The sequence below is a fragment of the Pongo abelii genome, chromosome 17, assembly GCF_028885655.2.
Source record: "Pongo abelii isolate AG06213 chromosome 17, NHGRI_mPonAbe1-v2.0_pri, whole genome shotgun sequence".
NCBI lineage: Eukaryota > Metazoa > Chordata > Mammalia > Primates > Hominidae > Pongo > Pongo abelii.
Genome location: NC_072002.2, coordinates 70,431,987 through 70,443,409, shown reverse-complemented (window position 1 = coordinate 70,443,409; position 11,423 = coordinate 70,431,987). Strand labels below are relative to the sequence as shown.

The 11,423-nt window shown below is 37.5% G+C and overlaps 1 protein-coding gene across 24 annotated transcripts in view; it reads left to right on the top strand.

The window, feature by feature from the left end:
* The first annotated feature begins 12 nt into the window (after window positions 1-12).
* Window positions 13-11,423, top strand: part of TCF4 (transcription factor 4) — a 366,054-nt gene continuing 354,643 nt past the window's right edge. For 4 of the 24 annotated variants that reach the window (XM_054538007.2, XM_054538001.2, XM_054538004.2 and 1 more), the window contains exons 1-2: window positions 28-120; window positions 4,013-4,085. In XM_054538007.2, the coding sequence (XP_054393982.1) occupies window positions 4,013-4,085 (73 nt within the window). In that variant the 5' untranslated portion in view covers window positions 28-120. Of the gene's footprint in view, window positions 121-883; window positions 951-1,272; window positions 1,387-2,269; window positions 2,362-2,584; window positions 3,554-4,012; window positions 4,086-11,423 lie in introns of those variants that run through there. The other 20 variants (XM_054538008.2, XM_054538002.2, XM_054538005.2 and 17 more) reach the window with 14 other exon arrangements.

Here is an 11,423-nt window from a genome sequence, read left to right as displayed (position 1 = left end):
ACCAGTTAAAATACTTTTTGGGGATACACATGTGAGATACTAAGTACTTGCAGAAGATTTTTGTCTCTTTTTAAAGTCTCTTTCCTTGGAATATTGTGAGAATATTTGTGGCCATTTAAGGTAACGTTTCAATTTGCCGTCAGAGTAAACTGTTTGTAATTGAATTTAATTTTTAAAATGTCGATCCCGATGTTTTATTAAAACAAAAGGGACAACCTATTAAATAATTGCCAATGGGAAAAAGTGTGTGCATGCATTTTGTGTATGTACTCGCACATCTAGCAATACCAGGGTTTGTAGAATGTGTTTTTTTTTTTTTTTCAAACACACGTTAAAATAGCTTATGTTGCGTATACCGGATAAAGCACGCTTGTTATTACGAGACGATAGAATTATGAAGCTTAAATTTTATCCTAAAAAGTGATGTGAAAAAGTATGTTTTAAGAGCATGCAGGGCCTATAATGGTAAATGTTGAATTAAAAACTTAGTGCTGGCGAACAGGGACTTAGCGTGCCTAGGAACTCAAGTGCAAAAACAAAACAACATCCACCCCCAAAAATTGCCCTTTTTTTTTTTTTCGAAGTTTGCAGTTATACTATTCTGTGACTTAAAAGGGAGGGGAAAGAAAGTATCCAATTCAGATTTCGCCCCCAACGCAAAACTACCGAAACGAAAATCTCCCCAGGAAAATGTGGCTTGGTTTATAGACGAAAAAGAAAAATATTGTTCCTCTTGGCAAAGTCTTTTTGCATCACGTGTATTTGCAGCCTAGTATAAACTTGCTTTGCCGTGTGTGGATGTGTGAGTGAGAGGGAACGAGAGTAAGAGAAAGAAAGAAGTGAGGGGATGTAAACTCGAATAAATTTCAAAGTGCCTCCGAGGGATGCAACGGGCAAAAACTGAACTGTTCAGGCTTCAGATTGTAACTGACGATCTGAGGAAAAATGAGGTGCTCGATGAATTTTCGTTTGTATTTTTTGGCGAGGCGGGGGAGGTGTTGAGTTTTTTTTTTTCCCTCGGGGTGGGTGCGAGGGGGATGCATCCTAGCCTGCCCGACCCGGAGCAAGTCGTCTCCCCGCCGGAGCCCCCCCACCCATTTCTTTGCTGAACTTGCAATTCCGTGCGCTTCGGCGTGTTTCCCCCTCCCCCCTTCCCTCCGTCCCCTCCCCTCCCCGGAGAAGAGAGTTGGTGTTAAGAGTCAGGGATCTTGGCTGTGTGTCTGCGGATCTGTAGTGGCGGCGGCGGCGGCGGCGGCGGCGGCGGCGGGGAGGCAGCAGGCGCGGGAGCGGGCGCAGGAGCAGGCGGCGGCGGTGGCGGCGGCGGTTAGACATGAACGCCGCCTCGGCGCCAGCGGTGCACGGAGAGCCCCTTCTCGCGCGCGGGCGGTAGGTACCGGCGCCGGCGGGGCTCGGCGGGGCGGAGGCGCCCGGCGGCGCGGGGCTCGGGCTCGGCGGCTCCGCACGCGGCTCCGCGCCTCCCGCGCCGCGGGCTCCCGGCGCCCGGCGCTCCCAGAAGAGACACCCCTTCCCCTCCCGCCGCTTCCCTCCCCCTCGCCGCCAGCCCCCCCGCCCCTCCCCTTGATGCCCCCTCGGAGGGACCGAGGACTTTGCCAGGGGCCTGACTTTAATTTTTATAACCCCTTTCTTTCACAAATTAGGGTGCTGGACAATTAGAGGACCCGACCCTCCACTCCGCTCCCCCCCACCCTGTCACCCCACCCCTCCCCCTTTGGACGCGTTTTCACTCCAGAGACGCTCATCTTTAATTTCTTGATAGCTACTTTGAAAAGCGGAGGGGAGTGGTGTGTGCGAGTGTGTGTGCGTGTGCGAGTGTGAGTGTGCGAGGGGGTGGGGTGCAGGGTGGGGGGAAAGTTAAGATCGGATCGTTCTCAGTAGTTTCTCTTTTCTCTGTGATCCATTCATTTCTCGCTCTACCTCCTGTTGCATAAAATGATGCGCTGAAGAGCGGCTTTTTTTTTTTCTTTCCCGGATTTGGTTTTATAGTGGATGTTACCAGTTTGATCGTCTCTTTGGAAATACAATATCGCTTTTTTTTTTTTTTTTTTTTGCTATTGCTGCCTATTCCATCTTAAAAAAACAAAACCAAACCCAACCCAACAACAAGTCTCCCATCCCTTCCTCCTTTCCACCTTAATCCCACCCGCCCCCACGTCCCCACCCCCAACCCCCCAGTCTCCAAAAATCCGATTGTGTTTTCTCCAAGGATTGGGACTGGATTTTCTGATTGCGGTTATTTCCATGTTTCTAGGTTTGTGTGATTTTGCTAAAATGCATCACCAACAGCGAATGGCTGCCTTAGGGACGGACAAAGAGCTGAGTGATTTACTGGATTTCAGTGCGGTAAGAAAGAACGGTGGAAACTAACAACAGCTGTGAAAAAAACAAAACAAAAACCCAAACACTTCAGCTAGAAACCAGTAGGAATCTAAAGGACAGTAATAATTTTTAATTGGCTGAATCCTTGGTAAATATGAAGGTCTTTTTGACAAGTTTTTAACTATAATTTTGGGGTGTGATGGAAGATTCAGGCTTTTTTTTTTTTGAGTTTTATTACTGGCCTTCAATTCCATACCCACTGATTACCCCAAATAATGGAATCTCACCCCAGTGGAAAGCAAAAATAGACACCCCTAAAACTAAACCACCCCTAAAACTTGGCCATGTCTGAACATTGAGACTACTAATACTTTGCACACTACTCTTCGTTTTATTTATTGTTTTTGGAAATGGAAAATAGAAAATAGGAGACCCAGTTGTCTCTTTAAAGTTTTAAGCTGATGATGCTTTGGATTGGTAGGACCTGTTCCTTACATCTTACCTCCTAGTTACATCTTTTCCTAGGATTCTTAAAACTAGTATGGATATGCTGAGCATACATTCTTTAGAACCTTTTGGACTGCTTTGGTAAATTTCGTAGTCGTAGGATCAGCACAAAGCGGAACTTGACACACTTGTGGAGTTTTACGGCTGTACTTGGTCCTTCTCCATCCCTTTGCTTCCCTTTCTTAAACCAAGTCCCAGACATGTCAGGAGAATGAATTCATTTTTAATGCCAGATGAGTTTGGTGTAAGATGCATTTGTAAAGCAAAATAAAAAGAATCCACAAAACACACAAATAAAATCCAAACCGCCTTCCAAGTGGGGCTCTTTCATGCTGCTGCTGCTGCTGCTGCTGCTGCTGCTGCTGCTCCTCCTCCTCCTCCTTCTCCTCCTCCTCCTCCTCTTCTAGACCTTCTTTTGGAGAAATGGCTTTCGGAAGTTTTGCCAGGAAACGTAGCCCTAGGCAGGCAGCTTTGCAGCCCCCTTTCTGCTTGTTGCACTTTCTCCATTCGTTCCTTTGCTTTTTGCAGGCTCTGACTCAGGGAAGGTGTGCATTATCCACTAGATACGTCGAAGAAGAGGGAAACCAATTAGGGTCGAAATAAATGCTGGAGAGAGAGGGAGTGAAAGAGAGAGTGAGAGTGAGAGAGAGAGAGAGAGTCTTGCTTCAAATTGCTCTCCTGTTAGAGACGAAATGAGAATTTAGTGCAGGTGGCACTTTTATTTTTATTTGGGTTCACATATGACAGGCAAATCCTATACGAGATGGAAATGGACATTGCCACGTTTATGGCCAAGGTTTTCAATATAAAACAAAACAACTTTTTTCTTCTCCTTGGTGAAACTAGTGTTTTTCTAGAGAGGCTGCTGGCCTCCAACCTGAATCTTGATAACATTATAGGGACTGTGTTTGTTCCAAATGTAGCAGTAGTACTGCTTGGCCATCTAATGAACCTGAGGAAAAAGAAAGAACAGAGTGATAATGGGGGCTGGGGGTGGGATCTGTAATGTTGTTTCTCTTTTAGTTTTAAGTTGGATGGTGATGTATTTTACTAAATAAACCCTTAGCATAAACTCTAAGCTGTTTGGTAACAGTATAAAAGATCTTTGAGGAGCTCTGAAGACACAAATGTCTTCTTTTCAACTGTAATATTTCTTTGTTTCTTTTAGATGTTTTCACCTCCTGTGAGCAGTGGGAAAAATGGACCAACTTCTTTGGCAAGTGGACATTTTACTGGCTCAAGTATGTAAATTCTTTTCTTAGTGTTAAGTTAAATGTTCTGGGCTGTTTATTTACTCAATTGTATGTTTTTGGCTCTGTTGAAGAGTTCTGAAAAAGTCATTGAATTTTAGCCTGTGATCATATGGTTATTGCATTACCCATCAGTATAACTTACACAAAATGTTATCTTGTGCAATTAAAATTAGGTCTTTTTTTTAAGTCAAGGAAACTCTCTCAAAATTCCGTCACTTAATTTAAGAGCAATTTTCTAATACAGTTGTAATCAAGCACATGAAGATAAGACCAGTGTTAACATGGGGAATAAATTAATGTTTTCTATTTGAAAATAAGGGGAAAAAATCTCTAACATTCATAAAATGGGAAAATCCCTTGTAAATAATATCATTTATTAGGTACTGTATACAATTAACCCTTTTAAAGAAATGAACACTTAATTCTGCAAATGAATGCTATGTAGTAAACCATAGCTGTAAATAGCCTCTTGCTAAACTTACAGGCTAAATATGAATTCATTTATATTTAAAATACCCTTTTTGATGCTTTAGCTGTTTTTTTCCCCTAATAATTTACTTGTGCAATGAATTTTTACTGTATTTAAAGTTGCAAATCTGGAAGGACTTTTACGTTTTATAAATGAAAGATCTTTGGGTAATGCTTAAAAAAGACGCTAGCACTATTCACAAAGGAATCTGTGTGCACAGTGATTATCTGGCATCTAAGGAGGGGTTTATTACAGGACTATTTGAATATCTCATATTAAAAGTGCAGAGTGAAAATATTCATTTAAAATGTATTTTTTTTAATCCAATGAATTTCAAATAAGAAAAAGTTATACATTGTTGCCTGCCATCCTTTAAGTCCGAGGCTTAAGTCCATTTATGCTTGTTAAACAGCTGCAGTATTTTAGGAGTTCTAGCAATGGTATATAACAGTACATTAGGCCGAGTACGATTCTTAAGTCAGACTGGTAAATGTTGACATCTTTTAGCTGTGAGATGCCAGTGGAATTGTCTGTCAACTATGAATATAATTTAACATCTCTTAATATTCATTTGGTGCTATAACAATGAAAGAAGTTTGTTCACTTATGTGATTTGTATAATTGGTATATTTTTATAAAACTAATGGCTTTAACAGTTGCTCATTTCCAAATAAGTTCCTTCTCCTTCTATTGCCTGCCTAAGTTTAGGGAATTTGTGTCTCGATAATTTGTTTTAAAAAATGTGAGATGCTTCTTGTATTTTTATTTTAGTTTTTTGGTGCACATTGCTTAAAAGGACCATTGACAGACAATATGTTTGTGTTTTACTATCCTGGACCTTGTTATGTTTTCCACTTAGGGATTTGGAATAGTTTTTATATTAGTATTATATCTTTAAATTTCTGTATGGTATCCTCTATGCAACTTTTAAGATGGAAAATATTAATATGCATGTTTGACGTAAAGGTAAGGACAAGTATCTTTTGTGGGCAAATTAATTTTTCATGTTAGACAAGATCAAAACTGTAACTGTCTTTGACAGTGATTTTTTTATGACTTAACTTAAAAATGTGTATTCAGTTTCAATCTAAAAGTAGCTTATGTCAGACAGACACAGAGATAGACTACTTTTAAAGTCAATGCTAAAAAACTAGTTTGCAATGTTGTGAAAATATGCATTTAGAATAACTTAAGTGTATTACTTTAGATATTTAATAAAGTAAGGTGTTTAGAAATATGAGATTGTGTTACATTTAAAAAGACAACTGTATGTCTGATCCATTTTCTGTGTTCACATTTAAATAAAGTTCTTGCTGTGATGTTTAAATGTTTATAGAGTACAGGTTTGATAAGTTGAATATGTATTAATGCATTTTGGTAAGTGATCATATGTCAACACTTACACAGTTCTGAAGACAATAACACACACACACACACACACACACATATGTTCATGCATGAAAACCTGGAGAGAAACTTCACTCTTAATAAGTCATGTTACACTACTTCTAATGCATACACAGTGATTATTTTGAAGGTGTGGAACTTTAAGTTATGTTGTACCAGAAATGGTGTTTTCAGGACCAAATGTTTACTTGTAAGGGTAAAAAGTGTAATGGTCCTTTTATTCTGGCTGCCTGAATGAGAATGCAGGGTATTCATTTCATGTAGTATGATGGTGATTATAATATATAGGGTACAGATTGGAGTGTTCAGTTTTCCTCTGTCAAGATATATTTGAACACAGGGCTGTTAGTTAAGAAAACGGGTTGTATTTCCACTTAAAAGAGTTAAATCTTTTTAAAAGCATAATACATTTTAAAAATCATGAATACTTCATTTTGCCCTTTAATTGGAAGGATCAACTAGGAAACTTTGGAGAGAGAAATAATTTTCCAAATTTACTTCAAGTTAATATCCATTGTCTTGAGTGGACTCAAATGTCCCTTTCATGGATTGCTTTGAAACTTAGATTTAGGAAAGAAAGATCTAAACTATAAGTAAACTGTTCCTATTTGAAAAATCAGCTATAGCTTTTCAAAGTGAGGCATGGTAATAATTCATGCTTAAAGTTCCCAATAGCTTTTGATTCCATTAATATAGGATGCTCCATAGTGATTTGCAATGTGAGAATAAAAATAAAGTGTGGCCATATTCCCTTTAATCTTTCATTTCACAAACATGGTTTTTCCTACCACCTTAAGAAATGGTGAGGCTGCTAGGGAGAATGGAATGTAACCTGAGCTACAGCCTGACATTCCCAGGGAGCATTTTTCACATGAAAGGCTTTTGTCAACCCAGGAAAGGACTAGCAGTTTTTGTTTGATGTTTGCAGGTGTTCAGCAGAAAGCACTAAAACAATTCAGCCATGATGGTTCAGAGCTTCAATGACCTTAACAGGGAAAATTGGTGAGCTCTGGAATTATTTTTAAGAAATAGTTATAACCTATATGGTAACTTAAACAAAGGGATTTAATATCCGTTATATCATTGATCTTAAAACAAACTAAAAGCGTCCACATGCCTGGATGATTGGAAAATTATTCTCGTGGAAAAGTAGGATGCCTAAGTTACCAAAAAAAGAAAATCATCTAAAGAGTCTATAATTTATTGGTGAATATGGGCTTAATTTTCTGATACAGCAAAAGACAGTTTATTTGATTACCTTTGACTCTTGTGAGGAAAAGATAAACATACTAGCTTCGGCATCTTTTTAAAAAGTCGTTTTAAAGTTGGGCCACTAAAATGATGTATTCTAAAGAACTTGTTAGATCAGGTCTGGTCACATCTGTTACATGTGTTTACTGCTAGTCTATAACAGATACTACATCTTTCTCCCTTAGTTTAAAAGTTGAGCTTTTTCCCCTGTGACTGTTTAGTTTTACTGAGGTGTTCAGGTATTGTTAAAAGATTGTCAAATGAACGAGTGTTTGAACAATTAAGAGCAGCATTAAAACACACCACATCTCTGTTGTGGGTCATTTCTGGAAGAGGAAAGTATTGCCTAAAATTTACCTAAGTTAGCTAACCTATATCTACATGACACCAAAATAATATGCTAATTTAGTGAATTCATTGAGGCGGAAAAAAATCAATCCGGTGGGTAGTTTTGTATGATACAGAAAATTCACGTGGTCACATCCTGAATTAGTTTTGAGTTCATAGTGATGGCATAAAAAAAATTGGTTTCCCCTTAAATATATTTGTTGAGGAGAGCTGCTTAATATTGTGTGTGTGTATAAGTGAGTGAAAACACCCTTAAAATCGTAAATGGTATAATTCATAAGGGTTCTGTGGCTTTTTGTAAAGGGCAGAGTAATTTAACAGGTTAAAAGAAGTTGGCGTTAAACCCATTATGTTAGAATCATAGAATTTTGGGCATAGAAACCCATTAGAAATGTTGCCCAGTGCCTTCATTATACAGGCAAAGAAAACTGAGGCCCAAGATAAGGAGTTCGAAACTGTGCTTTCTTATTTGTTATTTTAAAAAACAAGTTTTTATTTGCTAATTCTCTATGGCCCTGCAAATCCTTTATTGGAAATAATGTTGGTCTCACTGCTGTCTTTCTGTCATTTGTACTGCGTAATGGGGCTTGAGGATTAGTGTGCTGATATTTGTGCATGTAAATGCTTCTGTATATGCATGTGCCTTCTGAAAACTTTTTTAGGTTTGGAGCTGAATTTTGGATTATTGATCATTCTCTTTTGCCTGGTCTTCCCTGTGACTGTTTTGCATGATGTTGGGTAAAATAATAGTGTGGGTGAGCATGTCACAGTGCTTCTCAGTGTGTTGGAGAGGTGTGCTGTGTACCTTATACCTGTTGTATTTTTTAAATCCTCACAAGAACCTAGTGAGATGCAAGGATTACTACTATCCTGTATTCATAGCTGAGGAAACAGAGACAGATGTGAAACAACTGGATCTTAAGGCAGCCAATAATGAAATTAGGTTTTAACCTGAGGTTTGTCTTGCTCAAAGTCCTGAGTTGTTCTATACACACACACACACACACACACACACACACACGTCAGACAGCTCATTTTTTCAAGATTATATGGGCAAACAATGTGATATTGAGGCCTGGCACAAAATGCTATCGGTGATCTTTAGGGTAGATAGCATTTTTAAAAACGTATCTAATGTTGTAATGATGTCAACCATAGCCGTTATTTTTCCCGCCTTTGTATCCAAATAAACTACCCTTCTAATTTATGACAGATTTCAATGTGACTAAATATGTCTTTCTCATATCTTTATTAGTTTTACTAAGAAAATACAGTAGATATTTTAAAAGTTGTGCTTTGATTCTGTTGTAAGTTGATAGTCTACGTGGATGCCAATGAAAACATGTTTTTCTGTAGCTAATCAATTCAGAATTTGAGGTAACCAAGTCTGATGTATTAATATGTAAAAAAAATAAGGATCTCCTGTCTTTAAAATAAAAAAGTTTCACAGTTCGTTGTTAGATCTTTGAAACTTAGTATTCAAGAACAATACCCTAAATTCTATCTGCATCGCTAAAATAAGCAGTTTCGAAGGTTTGATATGTCTGTTACCAGACATGTGCTTAAAATGTTACATTTTCTAAATTCAGAAGGCAGAAGCAGTACTCTATTTGACACTGACTTCAGTAAATAAAATGCATTAAACAAGCGTGGGGATCCAAGAACTGTTGAAACTGAAATGCTTAACATTTTTGACAGCGTCAGCAAATTATCCTTACCCTACTATTGTAATGAGGAAATCACTTAAATAACAGATGAACAGCCAAGTCACATAAACATATATAATAGAACTATGTAATGAAAGTTTATGCTGTTAATTGCTCGAATCTGTCTTAAATGCTTAGAATCATGGAGCAGTAAAGACTGTCATATAAACAGTTTTGTTTTGAGCTTAAAATTATTCCTTTTTGCTTTCATCTGCTATGATAAACAAAGTAATTTTGTAAGCTTTAAAGATCAAACATTTACTCCTAATGGTAAACTACATTTTATATTGGAAGTTTGCAACCTCGTCCAAGTCATAGAGTTGAGTCCTGGTGGCCCCAGGCCTGTGATTTTCAACGTTTAGTATTATGATGCTATTTAGATCTGTTCCCATAAGCCAAGATAACAGATCTTAAGTTGCCTAATAAGGAACATGGTGTGTTTTGAAATGTTCTTCAGTTTACAAGTCTTAAACCAAAATGTTCTTGGCCAAACCTTTAGAATCTATATGTATGTTGAATAAGTCAGATTTTATACAGACATAGCATGAAAATGAAGCTAAGTAGGAACAGAAAAATCTGCCGTTTCTTTCTTTATTTTATTTTTTTGTATTTTATGAGCCATTTTTTATGGCCAGGTGTTCTTCCAAGTTAATTAGATAGTGCTAAGTATTAGAAAATGTAAAATACGTTACAGGTTTTTTAAAAGGTTATTTTTGTTACTGGTTTCTTATTACTCTGGGTAAAATTTTCACAACTGACCACCAGGTTTATTAGCTTATGTGTGAGCTACCCATTTTGTACATTTGTGAGCCAATTGACTAGGAATAAGGTATGCACATGGGTTTTATGTGGATACTTTTGACCCATATCTCTCTTAATACTTAGGAGAGAGATATAAGAGAAATAATAATTTAATCTTTGGAGAAGATTAACACTTTGTTATAAGTTATATATAGGTAAATATATATATTTATTTATATTTGACTTGCAGGAATAGTGAAAATGTTGAAAAGGTTGTCATGTTTACTTTCATTTCAAAGATAAATAAAAGCCCAGTTAATCAGCATATCAAATACCCAGGTGTGTTTAAAATCAGTTTATGTGGATGAATTTCAGGGCTGTAAGAAAGTATTTTATTTAAAGGTGCAGCCACACGATTGATTGTTCAAATGGATGCTTTTGTACTTTTGTGTGACAATTAACATTTAATGAATGACTTTCTAGACTGGCATTGGTGGTAATTACTATATGTAGTTTATTAACTGCAGTCTATTGTTGGATGTGCCTTTATTGATTTGTTTTGCAAACACCTCTTCACACGTGCAGCAGTATTTGTGCAGCCTCATTTGTACGTTACTTTTTAAAGAACCTGTTTCACTTGCTGATGCTGACATTGCCTCTAAAAATGTTAAGTTTATAAATTCTCATGTGCTAGAATGCCTCTTTGATCCAAGTAATTTTAGCTGAAATACAAAATCCATCAACTTTTCTGCTATAAAAAGTTTGCATTCAAATCCTCAGGGAATCCCAAAGTAATGACACAATATTGTTTTTCAAGTAAATAATTTATGGAAATTTACATTTATAAGAGACTTTAGAGATGCTCTATTTTTTAGGTAAGGAGCCAAGGTTCGGGAGGGTTAAAAGTCTTTTGCCCAAATCATGCAGTTGGTTATTGGCTGTAATAGGACACAAATACACATGTCCTGACCCTCTGGTCAAAGACCTCATGCTGCTTTTAATTAAGGCTTGGACTCAATTCGATGGTACCAACTGTATATTTCTTAAGAAGGGAAAAACATGTATAATCTACCATTTCTGAAAAAATTATTAAAAATTGAGATTGTGAAAGATGGACGTTGTAATCCAGCCCGCTTGTCATCACGTGTTCTAATTTGGCCAAGGCAGTTGACAAATAACTGTTAAAATGTATTGTGTTATTAAAAATAACAAAGTAAGACCCATGATTAAATATCAGGGCTGTAATTTAATCTTGGGGGTTCTGGTGCTGTTCATAAACCATTTGGCTTTTTTCTGTAACAGATGACGTCAAAATCCAGCTTGATTGAATTATGACCCTGGGTTACAGCAGCACCTGCTGGTGCCTCATGGCCTGTCAGCATTTCCATTACAAACTTTTTTTCT